This window comes from Panonychus citri, unplaced genomic scaffold (genome assembly GCF_014898815.1).
Source record: "Panonychus citri isolate SS breed McGregor unplaced genomic scaffold, ASM1489881v1 Contig00028, whole genome shotgun sequence".
NCBI lineage: Eukaryota > Metazoa > Arthropoda > Arachnida > Trombidiformes > Tetranychidae > Panonychus > Panonychus citri.
In genome coordinates, this window is record NW_026515433.1 from 2,372,053 (window position 1) to 2,393,447 (window position 21,395).

General features: G+C 31.7%; 5 protein-coding genes, 1 long non-coding RNA gene and 1 other non-coding gene across 9 annotated transcripts; 5 read left to right on the forward strand and 2 right to left on the reverse strand.

Annotated features, from left to right (window-relative positions):
• Positions 1 to 2: 2 nt before the first annotated feature.
• On the forward strand, positions 3 to 2,695 carry LOC128397297 (uncharacterized). Its single transcript, XR_008326915.1, has 2 exons — positions 3 to 378; positions 1,347 to 2,695. It is a non-coding gene; the product is annotated as an uncharacterized LOC128397297 (long non-coding RNA).
• Positions 2,696 to 4,227: 1,532 nt separating this feature from the next.
• LOC128397210 (ADP-ribosylation factor-related protein 1-like) lies at positions 4,228 to 6,874 on the forward strand. The gene is made up of 5 exons (XM_053357898.1): positions 4,228 to 5,067; positions 5,141 to 5,222; positions 5,311 to 5,381; positions 5,471 to 5,571; positions 5,633 to 6,874. The coding sequence occupies exons 1-5, from the start codon at positions 4,804 to 4,806 to the stop codon at positions 5,718 to 5,720; spliced, it is 606 nt and encodes a 201-aa protein (XP_053213873.1). The 5' UTR covers positions 4,228 to 4,803; the 3' UTR covers positions 5,721 to 6,874.
• Positions 6,875 to 7,142: 268 nt separating this feature from the next.
• Positions 7,143 to 8,588, reverse strand: LOC128397208 (uncharacterized). Its single transcript, XM_053357892.1, has 2 exons — positions 8,388 to 8,588; positions 7,143 to 8,103 (listed from the first exon to the last, which is right to left on the reverse strand). Exons 1-2 carry the CDS (start codon positions 8,513 to 8,515, stop codon positions 7,362 to 7,364), a joined length of 870 nt encoding a protein of 289 aa, XP_053213867.1. The 5' UTR covers positions 8,516 to 8,588; the 3' UTR covers positions 7,143 to 7,361.
• Positions 8,589 to 8,975: 387 nt separating this feature from the next.
• Trnap-agg (transfer RNA proline (anticodon AGG)) lies at positions 8,976 to 9,047 on the forward strand. Its single transcript has one exon. It is a non-coding gene; the product is annotated as a tRNA-Pro (tRNA).
• Positions 9,048 to 9,147: 100 nt separating this feature from the next.
• LOC128397211 (uncharacterized) lies at positions 9,148 to 10,373 on the forward strand. The gene is made up of 2 exons (XM_053357899.1): positions 9,148 to 9,375; positions 9,679 to 10,373. The coding sequence occupies exons 1-2, from the start codon at positions 9,206 to 9,208 to the stop codon at positions 10,013 to 10,015; spliced, it is 507 nt and encodes a 168-aa protein (XP_053213874.1). The 5' UTR covers positions 9,148 to 9,205; the 3' UTR covers positions 10,016 to 10,373.
• Positions 10,374 to 12,198: 1,825 nt separating this feature from the next.
• LOC128397209 (transcription factor HES-4-A-like) lies at positions 12,199 to 14,844 on the reverse strand. 3 transcript variants are annotated; one of them, XM_053357894.1, is made up of 3 exons: positions 14,569 to 14,844; positions 13,442 to 13,785; positions 12,199 to 13,303 (listed from the first exon to the last, which is right to left on the reverse strand). In XM_053357894.1, exons 2-3 carry the CDS (start codon positions 13,622 to 13,624, stop codon positions 12,623 to 12,625), a joined length of 864 nt encoding a protein of 287 aa, XP_053213869.1. In that variant the 5' UTR covers positions 13,625 to 13,785; positions 14,569 to 14,844; the 3' UTR covers positions 12,199 to 12,622. The 3 variants fall into 3 exon arrangements, with proteins under 3 accessions (XP_053213869.1, XP_053213872.1, XP_053213868.1); XM_053357897.1 differs by having other exon boundaries at positions 13,442 to 13,602; positions 14,569 to 14,843; XM_053357893.1 differs by lacking the exon at positions 14,569 to 14,844 and having other exon boundaries at positions 13,442 to 13,931.
• A 669-nt stretch (positions 14,845 to 15,513) lies between these two features.
• LOC128397207 (pumilio homolog 2-like) lies at positions 15,514 to 20,807 on the forward strand. The gene is made up of 6 exons (XM_053357891.1): positions 15,514 to 15,710; positions 16,128 to 17,599; positions 17,805 to 18,333; positions 18,687 to 18,934; positions 19,202 to 19,285; positions 19,449 to 20,807. Exons 1-6 carry the CDS (start codon positions 15,648 to 15,650, stop codon positions 19,651 to 19,653), a joined length of 2,601 nt encoding a protein of 866 aa, XP_053213866.1. The 5' UTR covers positions 15,514 to 15,647; the 3' UTR covers positions 19,654 to 20,807.
• The last annotated feature ends 588 nt before the right edge of the window (positions 20,808 to 21,395 follow it).

The window sequence follows — 21,395 nt, forward strand, 5'->3', positions numbered from 1 at the left end:
TATACTAATTAACGAGTGTGTTCAACAATTAATCAAAATCAATTGATGAAATGAAAGTTTTCAAATGATTACGAATGTTAAATCATTAACATCGCCCGTGAACATCAACAACAATTTAATCATATTTCTGTGGTTTTCCAGTGATTAAGGGCAGATAAAAGCAACAAGCGATGTCAATCTCATCTTCACCCACCCTGACCCACTCTATCTCTCCACCTCTGACCCGCTCTCCATCATTTCCCACTCTCCTCTCAGAGGAAAATCTGATGTGTGACAATATATATTTTTCTTGATTCTCAAAAAAATAGTCTTTGAAGTTTACACCTTAAACTTGCGCAATTCACATAACAAAGATGATAAACTAACTGTAAATATTTTGTGAGTGCAAAATCAATTTTTCTTCATCATTTATCCTCCATCATCATCATCATCATCATCCTTATCATCTTCTTAATGGCACAGAAAAAATTGAATCTTCTCTCTCTCTCTCTCGTTTCTTGCGATCATCATTCCCAATCAATTCCCTGTTTTCTACTAATCTTTTTTTCCTCTGATGATGATGAATAAGAAGAAAAAACTTAATAATCATCCGCATCTTCATCATCACAATAATAACGATTACAATAATACTATTAACTATTAATTCACTATTAACAACAATAATAACATAACATTACCAATATTAATTACTAATAATTAAGAAAACTATTAATTGCTGATGAAAATAATACCAAATTATGTATAAATTTTAAAGTTATTATATGTTAGTGCGCAAAGAAATCAGATTAACACTTATAATTAACTTGATTTGTTTTTGTTGTTTTCCACAATTAACACAACTAACAAACAATAACAATCAATCAGCAGTTAATCAGATCTTTAATTTGTTTCTATTTTAATTGTTACAATTTGTCTCAGTTTCTTTTTCTAAATATATTTTGTATCTTTGGGTTTCCATTTGTTTTCTGTTGAATTTGATTTTTTTTTCCTTCTTGTTAATTGTTGAAGTGCTTGATCCATAGTTTGATGGATATGATGAAGATTAAGATGATGATTAGGATGAGGATTTAGAGGAGATTAGTGGTGAGAAAGAGAGATGATTATGATGATGAGATGTAATCGTTAATTGTTGTGATACTTTGATCACTTTTTTTGCATTTCTTTTGGAGGCAAATTCTGGAAATTAACTCTAATAATTAGTGCATTTTGTTAACTACCTTTTCTTATCTTCTTATCATCTTAATTATCATCTTCATCTTGATGATCATTTTTTTCATCTCTCGTACAATTTATATACTTAATTATCATTCTAATCATCTAATTGTTTTCTTTTCTTGTATCTTTAGGAATCAGTTGACATTTCATCTTTGTCTCAATCTAATTCAATGTTATCCATTTTGGAATCAGATTCTGCAATCACAATTAACCAATTATCTCATCTTCCAATAATCAATCACAATCAAAACTAATTTTTTCATTTAATTTCTTTCTCTCTCGCTGTCAACTTGGAAACAATTTAATATTAGATTTGAAAATGTTACAGTTTTTTGTCAATCACAATTAATTTTCATAATCATTGTAAAGTTTAATTTGGTTAATTAGTAAGTTAATCATCTGATTGGAAATATTTTTATTACAATTAACATTTTCGTTTTGTTAATCATTTGATAACATTGATTTAATTGTGGACAAAGATGTTGTGGAAATACAATCAATTAACCTTAATGATTTAATTAGATCTTCCAATTTAAATTGCTCTGAGTTTTTCATCTGATTAACTGTTGATTTAAACAATGATTGTTTATTGTTTGATTGTGTGTTATTTGATTTTTTCACACCTTAAATTTAATTTGAACCAATCAAATTTTATATATATCATGATAATGATAATGGTTAATTAGTTAATGAAATGATTACCTGATTACCTTGTGAAACTCAGCGTCTGATTAATTGTGTTGTAAAGGATAATCGTGCCTGATGAAATTACAATTTGGACAATTTAATCACAATTTAACCCTGACGGCAATCAATTGATTAACCAATTATTATACATAAAACTTTGTTGGACCCAATTACAATCAATTTCTCAGAGGGAACAACAATTAACAATTAAAATACACAAGAAACAAACTCAACATGAATCAAGGAATCGACAAATTAATTGATCATAAACAACAACATCTATCATGAAATCGTAACAATTTAACCATAAATTGATTGGAAAATTAACTTTTTTTTCTCGTTGATCAACAATCAACCTCCCACTCGACAAGCGATTAATTTGCATCAATTTTAATTGTTCTCGTTTTTACAACACAATTGATGATTTAAACTCTCTCCACTCAAATTTTGATTTAATCTAAATTAACCCAAATATTTACTAACAATTAACACAACCAACACATACACACACACACGATTAATAACAATTAACTTAACAATTCTCCAACTATAGCAATATGATTGGAATAGGCAATCGTATAAATATATATAAATATAAATATTATATATATAATGATGAATAATTAAGCTACAATTAAATAGCTTGTTAAACAACTATAATTAAATTAATTGGATTACTTTAAGAAAAGATGCCTTAAACAACTAAATAACAACTCTTCAAACAACCACATTGATTGTGCTCTTTTTTTTGCAAACATATATAATAAATAAATTCAGTTTTTAAACAACTAAATTAATTTTGTCTCCTCTTGTTAATTGTTTGAGATTCTTTTTTTCATTCTAATGGAAAAAAATTCAAATTTATCGCTGAATCGAAATTGGCGCTCAAATGGTTCCACCAATCAGAAGCTTTGAAATTTCATCGGGAAAGTTTTCAATTCAAAGATGAATTGATTAACTGTTGTTGAACATTTCGATCTGATTAAATTAGTTAATTATTCACTTGTGTATCTTTTTGAATGGTTAATTAGGTGTTAATTAGTTTGGGAGGTTTTGATTATTTACTTGAGAAGTGAAAAAATGACTCAATGTTTTTTACTTTGTTGGGCCGTAGGATTTTGTGGTCACTATATGTGATCGGATAACTTGTTCAAAAAAGATGACTAGATGCTATTTAGAAGAAACAAAAGTGAATGTCAAACATAAAGTTAGTAATCTAGATATACTATTGAGGTTATCGATGGTTGCGAATCAGTAATTTTCATTCTTTGAAACGCATAATAACTTGTTGCTAACACAGTTAGGATATCGAATACTCTACAAACATCTTGTGAATAAAAACTTAATGCTCGTTATTCATTTTTCTAGAACATAAACCAGAATAATATACTCCGAAATATGTATCCCAGAGCAAATGGGATGCAAAGAATCACATTCGTTGGGTATTTTAATCGTCCAGTCGGAGCCAATTATCCGCCACAATTATTGGTCGCTACAATAAACCAGCACAGATCACCTGATGTACCAGAATGGAGAGAGATCGACGTGTACCTTTATTAGGAAGCGCAGATCACTGGAACGGAATATTGTCGGCCAATTGGTTCTGTGACTGCTAAGCAAACTAGGGCTCGAAATGATGTTGCGGATGCTATTGGTCGATATGAAGCAGGGTGACGTGCAGCTGCGTATAATATTAGAGATATTCTTGGGAATGGGAATCGAAACCGGAACCAATAAAAAGTTTCATTCACGAGCATCTTGTACAGCGGTAATTCAGTTTCGTTTTACAACATAATCTTATATACAGGGCTATTCAGCTATTTTTACCGATATTTTTTTGCGATTTTCCCAGCAACTAAGAGTCAGAGAGACACGAGACTTGAGTGGTATGAGTTTGAGCGATACTCAATTGTTATATCAAAAGATCAAGGTCATTCAGGTCATCGGTAAAATAACACGTTTCAAGGTCATCTGAAGGTGATATTGTTATTCTCCACATTTTTAGCTCTTGAAAATGAGTTTAGAGATCGTTTCTGTTACAGATCTTGAGATATTACAGTTTAATTGGATAACTGTTGAAAATCTTTTATTCTATTATTCAGTCTTATCGTCGCGGCAAACCTCCCTCTCCAGCCTAGCATGGCTCCAGAGACCATTTTTAAACAACTAAATTAATTTTGTCTCCTCTTGTTAATTGTTTGAGATTCTTTTTTTCATTCTAATGGAAAAAAATTCAAATTTATCGCTGAATCGAAATTGGCGCTCAAATGGTTCCATCAATCAGAAGCTTTGAAATTTCATCGGGAAAGTTTTCAATTCAAAGATGAATTGATTAACTGTTGTTGAACATTTCGATCTGATTAAATTAGTTAATTATTCACTTGTGTATCTTTTTGAATGGTTAATTAGGTGTTAATTAGTTTGGGAGGTTTTGATTGTTTACTTGAGAAGTGAAAAAATGACTCAATGTTTTTTACTTTGTTGGGTCTTAGGATTTTGTGGTCACTTGAATTTGCAATGAAAATTGTGATTAATTGTTGATTTTTCTTGGGAATCTTGTTAATTTTAATGATATTGTGTTGATTAGAGGTTTGAATATAATCAAAAGTGAAACAATTAGTTAACCAGGAATTGAAAACCGGTTCCATTGCTCAGGCTTGGAAAATGAATGAACATGTGACTTGTGTTTACCAATTTTTGCTTTTTCTGTTTTAATTGTTTTGATTTGTGTTTCTTTTTTAAATTGTGCTAATTGTTGAGATTAATTTTTTTCTTTCATTTTAATTAGTCAATGAATATCTTAAGATTAACGTGATCCTGTTGTTATATTGATTATTTGTCTTCCTCCAAGAGGAACAACTCAAGTTAATCTACCAAAAGGAAAACATATCAACAAATATAATGTTTTCCCTTTTTTATGGTCTATGGAAATATCTATTCAAAAAAGATGAATTCTATGTGCTAATCCTTGGACTGGACAATGCTGGTAAAACAACGTTCCTTGAACAGACTAAAATCAAATTTAATCGTGGTTACAAAGGTGTTAATCTTAATAAGATAACGACAACAGTTGGATTAAATATCGGAAAGATTGAGTATAAAGGGATTGTCATGAACTTCTGGGATCTCGGTGGACAACATGAGCTCCAATCTCTTTGGGATAAGGTTTGTTTATCCTTACTGATTTTTTCCTTCTTCTAATAGTAATTAGTTAATTTCTTATTCTATTTCCTTCCAGTACTACTCTGAATCTCATGGTATTATCTACATAATTGACTCGGCAGATATTGAACGGGTTGATGAATCTAAGGAAGCCTTTGGTTTGTGTTTACCTTTTTTCCTTGAGTGTCACTTGGATTATGTTTAGTTAATCTAATTCATTTTCTTTGGATTATCTCCCATGAACAGATAACATGATTGCCAATGAACATTTAGCTGGTATACCTTTGTTAATTGTTGCCAATAAACAAGACATTCCGGTAATTGATTGAAGAGCGAGGATTGAAAATGATTTCATATGATTAATATCTAATTACTGTTGAAATTGTTTCCATTATTATTATTACAGGAAGCTTTATCTCTTGATCGGATTAAGACAATATTTAAATCAACTGATCCCAAAATTGGTCAACGAGATGTCCAGTCGATATCAGTTTCAGCATTGAACAGGTATGATTACCTTTTTGTTGTTGATGATCCATTTTTAATTACTTTCTCTATCTTAATTTAGCCAAGGAATCAGTGAAAGTATTGATTGGATAACTAATTGTATTAAATGTAATTCAGAATCCAGGCCACCTCATAATGCTGATGAATAGACATCTACTAATTCACTAATCATCTTAATCACATCATCACATCATCATCATCAAAATGAACCAAACCAATTGTATATTATTGATATTCAAATGATAATTATTTATCATCTGATTATATATTTTTTATTTATTATATATATTCAATTACTGATGATACTCATACCTGTCGTTAATTGTTAATTGGTTGGTTATATGGACGGAATTTAAATTGTTTGCTCAAAATGGTGTTAATCTAATTATGTTTTACAACAACAGGAAAATCGAGATGTTTTTAATCAATTGTGATAATATTCGTGGCTTGTTGATTGTGAGTGTCCGTTAGTTGGTCAATTTATTGTATTAGATTGATTAATCGAATTGGAATTTACTTGACAATCTACCGATCAATTTGATTTCTATCTGAAGCAATTTAACTAAATGAAGACAATAATCATTGAGTGTCACTCATGTTGATCCTGGAATTGTTTCAATCAGCAATATTCAGCTACTCGAATCGCTGAGTTTTCTTCAAGTTAATTAACTAATTTACTTTGAAGACAATTATGCCATAAAGAGAGAGACTAATTCGCAATTGACCATTGGACACTTTGGACACTTCGATCGAGCTCATTGATGTTTCTAAAATTCGAGCTAACCAACCATCTAAAAAATTCTATGGACTCAACTCGAACGCTGATTAATTTGAGAGAGTAAAATATCAGTGATTACATTGGTCAATAGTTTTCTCCTAATTGTTTCACTTTCTACGTCTTAATTGTTACAATCAACATTGAATTTTCAAGAGTCTCTATCATACAGACAGATGAATAGATAAACTTTATCTCATGTCTTCAACCCAATAATTGCAATTCTTAATTGTCATTTAATCATCTAATCTGATGGTCGGATTGCCGATTAATCAAAAAATCAATCCAACAATCAATCGTTGGATTAGTGAATCAAAAACTGAATCGAAACAACTTTTCAATTCATCCATCAAATCCAACTAATTAAACTCTAATTGTCGGGCTGTCGTTTTTTTTTATTAAATTCATTGAAGCCAAGACTTGATTTAATCCGCTAATTAAAACCTCAAGATCAAACAATCAAAACATTTATCACGTGTAAGTTATTTACGATTAATACGATGATTAAATCAGATTAATTGTTATCAATGTCTTTATTTACAATTAATTATTTAGCTGATTACAACAATCAATCAGAAATTATTTTTCCAAAGTATCAAATCAATTGATGGATTTAATTTTGTTTCAATAACCAATTTCACCAATTAACTAAATCTTATTGCTTTTCCCAATTGTTGTAATTAACATTTAAATTGATACAATTGAGGATCATTTGATTAAAAAAAAAACTTCCAACAATTAATAATTGATGTCAACTTATTTTCGGTTCCCGATCAATTAATTAACTGCTTCAATCTTTATATTTATTGTAATTTATTAATTGTTTTCAAAGATTATAATTAATTTTCTGATTACATTAATGTGTAAATATTTGTTAATTGCACTTATCCAGCCTGTTAATTGTTTCTTGATGAAACAAATGATTTAATTTTCCTCCAATGATACAATGTAATACTCGTAATTATAATCATAATGGACAGAATTTTTAATTGTTTCCTTCACTAAATTGTGGCAATCAAGCTTTTTTAACGATAGTGATTATGGTTCCATAGCTTTCGGTTTTATAGCTTTTACTTTTATCTTTGTAGGTCACTTTCCGTTCACTGGTTGACTTAATGTGATGATAAACTCGAGCCAAAGTGTCACATTCGACATTTTCAACGGAATTGTGACAATTTTCTGTATCAAAAGTGACCACGGTGGCAGAAACCTCGTTTCTTTTAATTAATCGTTCAGAATAATTTTCGGAATCAGTTGACTCTTCGAGTTTCGATTTGCTTGTAGCTCGAATTATGTGTAACTGAACTTGACCATTTTCATCGACTTCCATTTGACGAGGAGCATTTTCGGGATTTTCCTCCTTTGGATCCATTAATGGTCTCAATCGAACTCCACCTCCATAGGAAACGCTTTTCGAAACCGTGTACTTGAAATCTTGCCCTTCGTTGGCAAAGGTACTGTTGACGGAGGCCACTAAACAATGGGCTTCCTCTTTACTATCCCTCTCCAAGAACAATTGAAACAATGAGTTCGCGTTAATCTGACTTGTGGCATCGGTGGTCTGGTTACCGTCCGAAAGGTTCGAGCTTATATTTCCTGTACCTTCGGAGGCTTGAATGTACTTTTTCTTACAATTAACTTCGAGACAAGGAACTGGATTAATTTGAGATAAACTGTGTTTCGCAAAAATATCCTTCACCTCTGAATCTGATCGTTTATCCCAATTTGTTAGATTCCAACTAACTTGACCACCGAGTCTATTTTAGATTCGGTAGGAATTAAATTAGAGTGAGTTAGAAATTAGTTGATCAATATCATCAAAGTTGTGGTCATTTACTACTGAAATTGTCTTAATTGCGTCTTAATTGTAAACAGCTAATCTTTAAGAGCTTTTAAGTGTAACAAAATTATCTTAAATCTTTGAATAATTAACTAATTGGTGGTGACAATCAACTTTGGTCAACATAATACACAAGGGAAGGTTAAATTGTCTACAATACAATGAAATAGTTGTTAATTAGATCTTATAAATGAAACTTACCTATCAACTAGAAAAGCGGTTAATTCATCAGGTCCGATTAATTTGAATTCTGGTTTTAAATTGTAAGATTGCCCAGAGACCAGAATTAAACTGGTTACCAAAAGAAAGCACAATTTACCAATGGTCATTTTTAACTAAATTAAATCCACTAGATTGTCAATGAAAAGAGCACAGAATGAGATTAAAACGAAATGATTAAAAGTCTCGTCCGTGTTTCCTTTTAAAGTGGTCTAGTAATTGTCTCACCCTCTCCCACCTCACTCTCACTCTTACTCTCTATCTCTTTTCCTGCCATAATTATCCCTAATTACTACAAGTGCAACTATATCAACGATAATCATCACTTATAATCATAATTAAACATCAACTAAACACTTACAAGATTCAAAAGAAAACCATCAAAATGATTCCAAAAACTGTAAACCAAATTTCGCTTGATGTTTCATAACAAGAAATCCACTAATAAACAATTGAACATTAAAAAGTTCACCAATTTATCGTAAATGATAACAATTGGAAAATAAGTTTCATCGCAATCGAGTTATACTAAAGTTTATATAATACTATTACAGACACTTATGTATACGCGGGTCGTTGGTCTAGGGGTATGATTTTCGCTTAGGGTGCGAGAGGTCCCGGGTTCAAATCCCGGACGACCCCGATTCTTTTTGCTTCTATTCTTGTGGTTCGAATCGCACTGCCATCTGGTGGTTTGTAGATCATTTGGTTAACCTCGGATTCGGATAGTTTGTCATTGGATCCGAATCCTTGTTGTTTTCTTTTCATTTTACTCGATTGTGTTTACTTTTAATTTGATCATGTTAATTACTCGATTAAGTCGACCTTTGGTTATTTTTCCAAAATTTCGATATTTTTCTGGTGGTCATGGACATGAGAAAGTTCTTGATGACTATGATGGAATCAATCGGAGAATCAATCCAGTAATTAAACATGAAACCTGGTGGGAAACTGTAGTTCCACAAGGAGAGTAAGTTATCAATTTAGATTTTTCATTTAATTTCATTTGATTTGATTTTCTTTTTTCTTTTAACCAAATTCTATTCTATTCTATTCTATTTTGTTTTGTCTTTGTCTTCCCAAATGTTATTCTCGTTCTGATTATTGTTGGATCTTTAACATTAAATTCTAATGATGTTACTTTTGCCTTGATTCTCTTTTTGTACTCTCTCATGTCTTTTTAGGCTCTTGATGAGTTGTACTTGTTAAACTGTTTTATTTTATTCTATATTCTAATTGTATTTTCTTTTTTATATAATTTCTCTTTGGACAGGTCGTATGGTTACCGAAACCCTCGATGGGCAGGTCCATTAGACAATGGTAAAAAGAGCTACTATTATGGTTTGGCTCTCAGTTCATTCATGTGGACTTGGGTGTTTTATCACTTCTATTATGAAGGCCATGAACTTTACTCGAAACCTTATGCAGACCCGAGAACTGATTTACTGTCCAATGAATATTTGGGAATTCCTCCTGATGATGAAGGTTTAGCCCCTGAAAAGAAATGGGTTAGAACCACTGCTATTCCTTATGCTCATTTTAATCTCTACTATTATCCTAAATCATTGCTTGTTTCTGGATTCAATGATGAAGGTCCATTCAAGATGTAATCCTAATCCCTGGGAATCCAATCAAAAACCTTTGTTGTTAATTAATGACAATATATATTAGTGTAAAGAGTCAATTTCAACTGTAATTATCTGTTACCTGAAAGCAAAAACTCTGACCAAAAAGAGTAATGTGTTAATCAATTCACAAGCTAATTAAATTGATTTGGAGAAAGTAACAAACCCTAATGTGCAACAATTCAAATGACACCAGTCCAAAGTGAAAAGGAATCAATGGAATTTGATTGATTCTAATTAACCTAATAGTCTTTTCCATCCCAAGTAATTAAACAAATCATCTTCCAAACCAATTTGATCATATTTGATCTGGTTTGCTGCGAATGGGAAATTTAACCCGATATTTAATTGTTTCCACATCGATTATTGTTATCATTGTTTTCATATTGAATTGATGATTATGTGAATTATTTATCACTTAACTATCATCATATTAACCACAATTAAGAGACAAAAGATCAATAATAATAACAACAATCAAGGAAAAACTGATGATCATATTTACCTTTAATCATTATGGTCACAGATTGATGAGTTTTTAAATTCACCAGTGAAAAGAAAAAATTAAATCACTCTTACTATAAATTACTATGATTACAGTTGTCTCACCATTAAATTAAATTCCTAATCATCATGGTCTCGTACCCTTAATTGTTGTTATATCAAATCATCGCACTGTAAATTGTTAATGGTGCATAAAATTATTTCAAGAAATTGTCACTTACGATTATAATAATTATATCATAGAGATGAAGAAAAAAAAATTTCAAATTATCTTTTCACTCTTCCAACAATTTAACACTTTCTTAATCACAATTACCATCATCATTCAGTGACAATCATTAGGTGAATAAAAAATAAGGGATTCCAACAATCAGTAAATTGTAACACCAACAAAGATCCTACACTAAGAATCATTGAAGAGCAAAAAAAAAATCATCGAAACCTGAACCTATCAATTAACCTCAACAATCAACTCAAACCGGATTAAAAAAAATTGAGCAAATGGTAACAATCAACGAACTAAATTAATCCATTGTTTTAAAAGTTTTATTGTTATTAAAATGAAGGAGCAATTAACTAACCAAACCAACGTGAAGATGCAAAACCAGAGAGGGAGAACCAGAGTCTCATCTCTCTCTCTCTCTCTCTCTCTCTCAATGAAACAATTTAAACTTGTGGCAAAAAGATGATGATGATAATGATCACAATCAACAGGTAACAATTACTCATGCAAGGGACAATTTAAATGCGAAACGGTGATAACTTTTCCCAGAGACTTTTGTTATTAGACAAAAAAACGGTTTCAGTTTATGAATGAAAAGAGCGACTCTCAGTTGACCCTCCCTAAATGATTAACCATCATCATCATCATCATCGTAATCATCATTATCATCATCACCCTCTTCTCATCAAGTGTAACATCGTAATTGTTACAGACTTATGAACATGAATTAAATGAACTTAGGCCGTTGGAATCAGTTGACTTTCCAAACTCCGGAAATGAGTTTCATACGAACTTCCCTCGGGCTAAATAAGAAGAAGAAAAAATTTCTTTTACTTTTATGTTAATCATTATTACGATGGAAATTAAATTGTCTTCTTATATCATTGATAAATTGTCTTCGAAATTCAACAATTTAATTGTAATATTGAGGTTCGGCTCTTGATTTGTTTTTCACTCGCAATTATCGTTGTTACCTTGACTTTTTTTTTCTTCATCTTCATCATTCACTGTTTCCTGTTTTCGAGTTTAAATTTAATTGTTACAATTAATTTTTTTTTTCGTTTCTTTTAATCTACAATTTATTGGACAATTTATATTCCCATGTATCATTAGTTTAGAATATTTGATTTACAATTAATTAATTTCTTCCATCTGACATTGGAAACGATTTAATCTACTATTTACTTTAATTTCGAGCTTCCTGTTGCTCGGATTTAATTATTACTTTTTGATTTGATTGTTTGATTTAATTTTGTTTTTCTCTCTCCTCTATACCATAATTAATTTTCCTTTAATCATTAGATGATTGTAATAGTAATTAGTTTAATTGTGTCGCTTTTTTTTCTATTTGATTTTCTTTTACTTCCTTTCGGTTGATGGTGAAACTTTTTCACAATCAAGGGTTAGGGTTTTGTTAATTAAATTCAGAGGCAAATGTTAATTTAGTTGGTAATTAAGATTTAATTATGTTCTTATTATATATATATAAATATATTTGTATTCAAATTTTGTAACAATTAATATTTACAATCAATTAACAGGTAGTAAATTAAAGGCATTTGGTGGTTCATGGGATTGACAAAGTGCATCTAAGTAATTAGATTAATTATGAATAGATATTTAATCAATTTATGATGTTGATTAAATCTATTTACAGAGAAAGAGATCAATAGAAGGGAAATATAATAGTGATAATGATGCTGATGATCAACGACAATTAACAATTGTTGATTTGTTAATAATGATGAGGAAGAAGAAAGAAAGTTTTTAATTGTTGTGGCAATTAGTTTTTCTTTTCTTCCGTTAACTAATTAAGTTAAGGCACCGGTGGTGAATTTAATCCATTGGTGTTGGTAAGACACTAATTACCAAGGCCTCCAAACGTTATCGTCGAGATTTAATTTAGATGATTTGGAACAATCAACGGGAATACAATCCATTGGATCGTCGATGAGATGTGATGAAGGTGAAATTGGTGAGATGATATAATTTGATGATTGATTAAGGTGATGGTTAAGATATTGATTGTGAAGATTATGATGAGATTGATGATCAAAGTGAACAGGGGAAAATCTGAAAGATTCATTAGATGAATTGGCTGAAGGTGGTGGAGTTAATTGTGATTGACTTTTGGTTGAATTGTTGTAATTAAAGGAGATTGTTGTTAATGCATCTCGATTAACGGTTAAAGGTGAGACTGGTTCGGTTTTCATGTTAAGTGGACTTAGGATGGGAGATGATGGACCAGTTGATGAAGATGATGAGGTTGTTGATGAAACCAGATTAGAATTGGAGATTAAATTGTTGATGGTTAACGATGAGAAATTATTTTTCAATTGACATTTTAAACGACGTTTCATTGCCAAATCCATGTTCGAATCAATGTCAACAAATCGTTCAACCTCAGAGGCACATTCATCGAAACCCGATTTAAGGCTTTTAATTACACTTGATTTATCGATTGATTGAATTGAGGTCATACCCTTAAGGTATTCGACGGTCATCTCGAGAATATCGGCTTTCTCTAATTTCGTATGTTTAGCTGGCTAAGATTTTCGAAGAAGAAAAAAAATAAGAAGAAAAAAAGAGAAAAAGATTAGTTTAAATTGTCTAATTAACTGCATTTTAAAAGATTAAAATAATCGCATTGGAAAGGAAAACAATTAATCTCAATAAATACTTACGTCTTTGTTGAGAGCAAGAAGGATTAGTGATTTAATTTGTTCCAAACAATTATTGATTCGAGCTCGTCTTCGTTTCTCCATAATCGGTTTAGTTGCTCGTCGATGTTCAGAAGCCGATTTATTCGGAGGTTTTTTTGGAATCTCAATGGACAAAGGATCAACTCGAGTGATGGACATTTTCATGATGATGGACAACGAAGGTAATTAACAAATTAAAAAGAAGAAGAAGAAATAAAATGAAATGAAATGAAAAATGAAAAAAGAAAAAAAAGAAAAGTTGATGTTGATTGTTGAGAGTTTGAAGTGAGAATGAAGTTGATACGAAAAGATGATCGGGTTTTGGTCTTTGGAGATTTGAACGTTTGTTGTTGTTGTTACATCAATGGAGAAGAAGAAAGAGAAAAGAGAAAGAGAAGAGAAAGAGAAGAAGAAGATAAATGAAAGAGGGAGAAAGAAAAGATGTTTAAGATGATGAAGAGAAGAGAAGAGAAGAGAAGAAGAGAAGAAGATGTAAAGGTATTTACTTGTTGGAAGAAAAGATCGTGGGAAAGAAGAAACTCAGCAACGGAATCTTATTTTCTCACGCTCTCTGTTCCCACGGTCGGAGAAAGAGAAACGAAAGAAAAAAGAGAAAGAGAACAAGAGAGAGAAGATGAAAAGAAAGAAGATGATGATAAGTGTGTATTGGAACGAGCCTGTTACCCACGCGTGTTTATCTCTCGGCGCAAGTTCAGTTTCTCTCCAACGAAATGCATCTGTCTTCCAATATCTTCTTCTTAAATTGGTCTCACTGTTTTTCTTCATCTTCTTCTTACTTTGCAACCGTGGGAAAATCTTTTGGCACGCGACCTTTTTTTCTTATATTCTTTTTACTCTCTTATGGGCGGAGATCGTTTAAGATCACAGGCCACATACCAGAAGAGAAGAGAGAGAAAAGACAGAGAGAGAAAGAGAGAAACTTAGGTCACTTTTACTCTTCTTCTTCTTTCATATTCTTACTTTTTTTTTGTTATTCTTTTCTCACCCTCATCCACCCTCTCTGTCTTTAGTTGTTTCTTTTTGTTTTGGACAACCTCAATTCTTACAATCAAGTTGTTCCAATTGTTGTAGTTTACTAATTCTCTTACCTTTTAATTGCTCATCACTAATCTTTAGGTTTTGTCTTTGTGGTTAATTAACAATTTAATCAAAGCTTTTTCTTTGGCGATTCTTTTGTGTTTACCTTGAGGCCTTTTGGAGATTAACTAATTATTGTTTCGTCTTTCACTTATTACTTTTCGATTAAGAATTATTCTAATCACTGCAAATTTTGGAGATTAAATCTTTTAGTTTTGTGATAAACACTTTGAAAATTAAAATGTTTAAGTTAATTAGCATTAAAATAGGGAAAAGTTAAAACAATTAAAAAGATTAGAAAAAATTTACTATTTACTCAATAGAAACTTTAATTTCTACTAGATGGCAGCACTTTCGAACTGTTGCTTTGATTGAAATGTTTTCTTTAATTATTTTTTTCATATTTTCACAATTAAGCTTAATCATGTTTACGACTTTTTTTTACTCTCAAATCAATAATATTAACACTCAGTATCAATTAGACGACCTTGATATTAACCAATAAGACTCAATAGTTGTGAGAATAAAAAAAGTCTCATATTAATATTAAACTTAAACGAGAAAAAAAGTTACGAAACTATTGAAACAATTTAAAGTTCATAAGATTTAAATGTTGATCAACAACTCGAATGATCTAAAACCAAAGAAAAGAAATCAAAAAGAAAGAAAAAGAAATTACAAGTAATTCGAATGTAAATCAAATTCTAAGCAAAATCGAACATTTAAAACTTAAAAAGTTTTCTATTATTCGCTATTTAAATTATTTTCTTAATTTCAAACAATTCACCAGAAATTTTGATTTTTTTTCTCGAGTTGTTAATTAATTTCCATGAAAAAGTTCTACAATTAATTGGATTATTTGCAAATTCGAAAAGAGAAAAGAAAATTCAAATTTCGCGGTGAATTTTTTAGAAAAAAAAGCGACAACCAGCAGATGGATCTCATGTCGATATTAACTGAAATCCTTTTTCTTTGGTGTGAGTAATTTATTTGGTGTATCAATTTGTAAATTTGTTTATTTTATTGTAATTAGATTAAATTTTTGTGAAATATATCATCAATTAATTGTAAGTTATCTGTGACAACCACAATGGCTTCTGGTTATGAAAAATCGGTTGCGATTAAGTCCCACGTGAATGAGAAAGACAACTTGGTAAGTTGAAATATATAAAGAGAGAGACTAAAGAATTGGCTGTAGTAATATAAAGGTAGAAGCAAATATTATATTGGAGATGATGAAAATCTGTAGAAAATGCTATGTGATTACACACCTAAAGAAGTCACACTATTCGACCAAGTCATATTCTTTACTATTTATTAATGAAAACCATTGATTCTATTTAGAATGTAATTTAACTTATCAATGGGATAACCAATTTATTTATCATTTTATTTTCTATTCTAATTTTCTATTTTTTTCTCTTTCTCTTTCTCTCTTTTTCTCTCTGTCTCTTCTACCTTCACCCTCCCTCTGTCTGTCTTCTTTCTTTTTCTCTCTTTCTCTCTCTCTCTCTTCCTTTTTTTCCTGGCTTTTCTCTCTTTTTTTTTCTATCTCCTTTTCATTTCACAGAATGATGATGAAGATGGGGAAATTATTGACTTTGTATTATCACTTGACTATGAGAAAGAACTGCAAGAACAACTGATAGCCCATAATGATGCTGATTTATACTCTTATAGAAAATTAGTCAAGAATTATCTTCAAACCAAAAATAATCTAATAAACCATGATAATTTAACTAACCATGACAAAGACACAACAGCAATGGCCGCTGCGGCTGCTGCTGCGGTTCAGCAACAACAAAACCAGGGCCTCCAACAGCATCCATCTTCTGGTATGGGACCTCCGCCTCTTCCACCGCCCGGTCAACCCGGTGCAGGGAATAACCATTTTCCTCAGAATACCTATTATCAAGATCCATTCGCGGCTCAAATGGGACATCTTATTCCTGCGGGACCACCACCAACCATGATGCCACCATATTATGGTTTACCACCTTGGGGAATGTATCCAGGTATGATACAAGGTGGCCAAGGCCAGCATCCTCAAGCACCTCCACCTCCACCTCCTCATGTACAGCAACAACAATTAATGGCTCAAAGAAATGGACAAAGGCCATTAACTCCACAAGGACCAAGTGATAATTCCGGTAACCCACCCGGCACTGGACTTCAACCACCACCACCACCTCCCCCACAAGGACAATATAAAATGATGACACCCCATGGCTATTATGATCAAACTGGCTCACTTATTATGGGTGGTTCAGCTGGTTCGGCTCGAGGTATGAACACGATAATGCGTCTACTGCCTCAAATGATGATCAGTCCAGCACACAATCAAGGCCCAAATAGTAATATGAGGATGATGCCAGGTCAAGGTCAGACCGGTATTGGAAACCATTCCGGTCCAACCCAACTTTTCTCATCAAGCACCTCAAATGTGAATAGTAATCCATTGTATACATCAGAAACTAATTCAGGCCTAGGATATCCAGACAATTCTTTAGTGTCATCATCAAACCTTGCTAATGGTAATCATTCATTTGGTTACAATCCAAATTTGTCTCATAATATTGGTAATGGTGGTTATGGAAATAGTGCTTTGGGGCCTATTGGTGCCTCTCTTGCGTCTGGTATCAATTTGGGTAATAGTTCACCAAGACGTGAATCTTTTGAGAGTAGAAGACCTGACAATTCAATCAGCGGTGGTATTTTCTCGACGAGCTTAGATGGTAATCAGTTTTCTCGACATTTGAGTAGTAAAAATGGTCAATTTTATGGTCATTTTGGCAATACTATTGGTGCATCTCCTGGACCCGGACCAATTGGTCTTTTACCACCCAATCAAAGTTTAACTCCATCACCAACCATGAATGGATCTAATGGCGACCTTAACCTTGGAGCTTTAGGTGCGAACAGGATGGTATCCGCTGCCCCTGGAGCGGAGGCCAAATATTTAATCAGAAATGGCCCAATAAATGGAAGTATGTTTGGATCATCTAACTCTGTCGGATTTCCCAATAGACTTCTACAACGAAAGTAAGAGTCTTATAATTATTGGTTATCAAATTGATTTTCTTATGATTTGTCATAATCTCAGGATTATTTCCTTTTCAATCATGACTTGGCTTAACTCTAACCTTGAATTTGTTTATTTCATTTAATGGCCATTATTTTATCTTTTTCATTATCTGACACAACCCTTATTAATTGTTTCCATTGTTTATATTATTTTTCCCTTCAGTTCCTCTATGGACAAATCAACTGGGCGTAGCCGTCTTCTTGAAGATTTCCGAAACAATAGGTACCCAAATCTCCAATTACGAGACCTTACCGACCATATTGTCGAATTTTCTCAAGATCAACATGGTTCGCGGTTTATTCAACAGAAATTGGAAAGAACCACTGCTGCTGACAAGCAACTTGTATTCAATGAAATTATCGCTCATGCTTATAATTTAATGACCGACGTATTTGGAAATTATGTTATTCAAAAGTTTTTCGAGTTTGGTACACCTGAACAGAAACAAGCACTCGCTATGAAAGTAAAGGGCCATGTCTTACCTTTGGCTCTTCAAATGTATGGTTGTCGTGTAATTCAAAAGGCTCTCGAGTCAATTTCTCCAGAGCAACAGAAAGAAATTGTTAAAGAGCTTGATGGACATGTATTAAAATGTGTAAAAGATCAAAATGGAAACCATGTTGTCCAAAAGTGTATAGAATGTGTGGATCCTCATGCTCTTCAATTCATTATCGGAGCTTTCCAGGGACAGGTATGTTTTTTTCTTTTGTGATCGATCATAGTTATGATTATTTCATCTCTCTCACCTTTTATTTTTTTTTCTCTCTTTCTCTTTCCATTACTCCCTTGTTTTTACACTCATCCAATATTTTCTCACTCATTATCCATATACTCACTCTTCCTCTCTATCTCATTTTCTCCCTCCCTCTTCTCTCTCTCTCTCTTTTTTCTCCTTTTTATTCTCTTCTATCTACCTTTCTATCTTTCTGTCTTTCTTCTCTATTTTCCTTTTATTTCACATTACTCAATTGTATCCATGTTCTTTTTTTATCCTCTTTTTTCTCTTTCTCTTTTATATTACTGACTGTATCTCTCTTTCTTCAGGTATTCTCACTGTCAACCCACCCATATGGATGTAGAGTTATCCAAAGAATCTTGGAACACTGTACGCCTGAGCAAACTACCCCCATCTTAGAGGAATTGCATCAACATACTGAATCTTTGGTTCAAGACCAGTATGGTAACTATGTGGTTCAGCATGTTTTAGAACATGGAAGACCAGAAGATAAGAGTAGAATTATCGCTAATGTACGAGGAAAAGTATTAAGCCTCTCGATGCATAAATTCGCCAGGTAAGAAAAGAGACAGTGAAAGAAAAAGTTGTAACGTTAGTTGAAAGAGAGAAAAACAAAGATATTTGTTTAGTGAGAAAGAAAGAAAGAGAAAAAAACAGCATAAGAGTGAATGTAGAATCTCAACTCTTGACATAGTTGAAACAAAACAAAAACAAACTAAAAACAAGAATGTTTGTCGATTGTTGTCAAATGATATTTAACTGTCTCTCTCTCAATCACCATTTTCCTAATCATATAATTTCTTTTTCTTTTCTCCTTATTTAGCAATGTTGTGGAAAAATGTGTCACTCATGCCAATAGGAGTGAAAGAGCTCTGCTTATCGAAGAAGTCTGCTCATATAATGACAGGTAAAGAAAACAACTCACGTTTCCCTTTCCCTTTTCATTTTCAACTTCATTCTCTCTATTTTATATCTTCTCCTTGTTCCAATCAATCTCCAGTTAACAAGTAAACTTTAAATCATGTGTTTTAATATTAATCATACTTGTTTTCTTTTCCCATCTTCCTCAGTGCTCTATACACTATGATGAAAGACCAGTTTGCAAATTATGTCGTGCAAAAGATGATTGAAGTAGCTGAACAACCTCAACGTAAAGCACTTCTCAATAGGATCCGTCCTCATCTTGCCGCTTTACGTAAATACACCTATGGGAAACACATTCTCGCCAAATTGGAAAAATTTATGCCCAAAAACAGTGACTATGTAATTAACTAATATAAAACTAATCAAATTTGTGGTTGGAAGAAAAGATGATGATGAAAAAAACACTAATGTGAAATGGCTTTTGTTTTCTTTTTTGGTTTTTTTTGTTTGATATCTTTTTTTTCCTCAATTTTTCTTAATTGTTCAAGGTATTATAATTATAATCTGTAAAACGCTTGTAACTCTTAACTTCCATTACCTTTCTCTCTCTCTCTCTCTCTTTCTTGATATTTGTTCATTATTCTTTTCACTTTCTATCTTTCCCTTGTTTCTCTTGATATTCAAATGGCCTGAAACAAAAATCAGTAACCTTTTCTGATTATAAATATTATATAATAATTGATAATTATGATAATTACCCTCGACATAATCCCCTCCTTCCTAAACCCTTGTCACACTCACTCACCACCCTAATCCTTAAACTAATATTCCCCTTGTCCAATCTACTAATTGAATATAAATATGTATCTCTTTCGCAATGTAATCACACATACACCACAACAACAACAACAACAACACACCATACAACTCTACATACACCACATACACCACACATCTACACACACACACACATACATACATAAATACATACACACACATAAACACCACTACAACAACAAACCACAAAAAAATCCGGGAAGCGGGAAAATCTCACAACACACCAACCAACAACCATATATATTATATTATATATTATATTATATTATAACATAACACATTACATTATATAAACAAACCCACTACATACAATGCACTTTTCTAATTGTTCAGCTTGTATATGTTGTAAAGTCTCGTTCACCACAGACTGTAATAAGGTTGTAGAACTACACTCTCTCTCTCTCTATCTCTTTCTCTTGGATAATTATAATTAACTAATTAAATCAAACACGTCTCTCTCTCTCTCTGTAATATGTATCCTCTTCACAAAAATTAAAACAAAAACCAAAATGATTGACCTGATGAACGAATAATTAATTGACATGTGAAAATATCGAAAAAAAGTTCTAACCAGATTATTCCAAATCCTCTTGATTCCTTTTTAATCATTTCACTTTCTGCCATTGTTATTATGTTACAATTAACTTGATTATTCTAATTAATGCAATTATATTGTAAATGATTATTATTCTTATTAATAATAATTCGTCTTGTAATCAATTCGAAAAGTTTTTGCCTCGTTTTTTTTTCTCAATTAATTTTTCTCCAACCAAATTGTAACACTAATCGTTAATTGTGATGTTTTAACTAATCACTATTAACATTTGATTGGGACTAAATTGTTGACTCCTTTTTCTCATATTGATTGATTGTTTAAATCAATTTCCATGGAAATGGAATTTTGTTTTTCTCGAGTTCCATTAGCAATTTATTTAAATTATTATTCCATCATCGCAATGATTAGTTTATTTTTCGTTAATCATGATAGTAACAATTAATCGATTGCTCCAGTTCCCTAGTGAATTTAATTGCGACATTAAAACAATTAGCAAAAGAAAAACAAAAACATTGATCGTTAATTGTGTAATATCATTTGAAGTAAATTAACATATTAATCAGTAATCAGGGTGAAGGGTAAATTAAGTAAACAATTAAATTTAATTTCCAATCTTCAAAATGGTTCTTTAATCAATTGGAACGTAAATTATTTTCCTAATTATAATTGATTGTAAATTACCATTCAAATTAACGGGATTTTTTTTACCTTTCATCCACCTATTTACCATTAATAGCTTTGGATTGTAATTAATTGGAAC

What these genes read in the sequence shown, in the direction of transcription:
- LOC128397208 (XM_053357892.1), bottom strand. Translation starts at nt 8,515, where the DNA reads ATGACCATTGGTAAATTGTGCTTTCTTTTGGTAACCAGTTTAATTCTG. An exon ending in ACCGCTTTTCTAGTTGATAG is followed by an intron (nt 8,104 to 8,387) that starts GTAAGTTTCATT and finishes AATCTAAAATAG; the next exon opens with ACTCGGTGGTCAAGTTAGTT.
- LOC128397209 (XM_053357894.1), bottom strand. Translation starts at nt 13,624, where the DNA reads ATGAAAATGTCCATCACTCGAGTTGATCCTTTGTCCATTGAGATTCCA. An exon ending in TTCTTGCTCTCAACAAAGAC is followed by an intron (nt 13,304 to 13,441) that starts GTAAGTATTTAT and finishes CGAAAATCTTAG; the next exon opens with CCAGCTAAACATACGAAATT.
- LOC128397210 (XM_053357898.1), top strand. Translation starts at nt 4,804, where the DNA reads ATGTTTTCCCTTTTTTATGGTCTATGGAAATATCTATTCAAAAAAGAT. An exon ending in TCCAATCTCTTTGGGATAAG is followed by an intron (nt 5,068 to 5,140) that starts GTTTGTTTATCC and finishes ATTTCCTTCCAG; the next exon opens with TACTACTCTGAATCTCATGG. An exon ending in TCAGTTTCAGCATTGAACAG is followed by an intron (nt 5,572 to 5,632) that starts GTATGATTACCT and finishes ATCTTAATTTAG; the next exon opens with CCAAGGAATCAGTGAAAGTA.
- LOC128397207 (XM_053357891.1), top strand. Translation starts at nt 15,648, where the DNA reads ATGGCTTCTGGTTATGAAAAATCGGTTGCGATTAAGTCCCACGTGAAT. An exon ending in TGAATGAGAAAGACAACTTG is followed by an intron (nt 15,711 to 16,127) that starts GTAAGTTGAAAT and finishes TTCATTTCACAG; the next exon opens with AATGATGATGAAGATGGGGA. An exon ending in TCGGAGCTTTCCAGGGACAG is followed by an intron (nt 18,334 to 18,686) that starts GTATGTTTTTTT and finishes CTCTTTCTTCAG; the next exon opens with GTATTCTCACTGTCAACCCA.
- LOC128397211 (XM_053357899.1), top strand. Translation starts at nt 9,206, where the DNA reads ATGTTAATTACTCGATTAAGTCGACCTTTGGTTATTTTTCCAAAATTT. An exon ending in ACTGTAGTTCCACAAGGAGA is followed by an intron (nt 9,376 to 9,678) that starts GTAAGTTATCAA and finishes CTCTTTGGACAG; the next exon opens with GTCGTATGGTTACCGAAACC.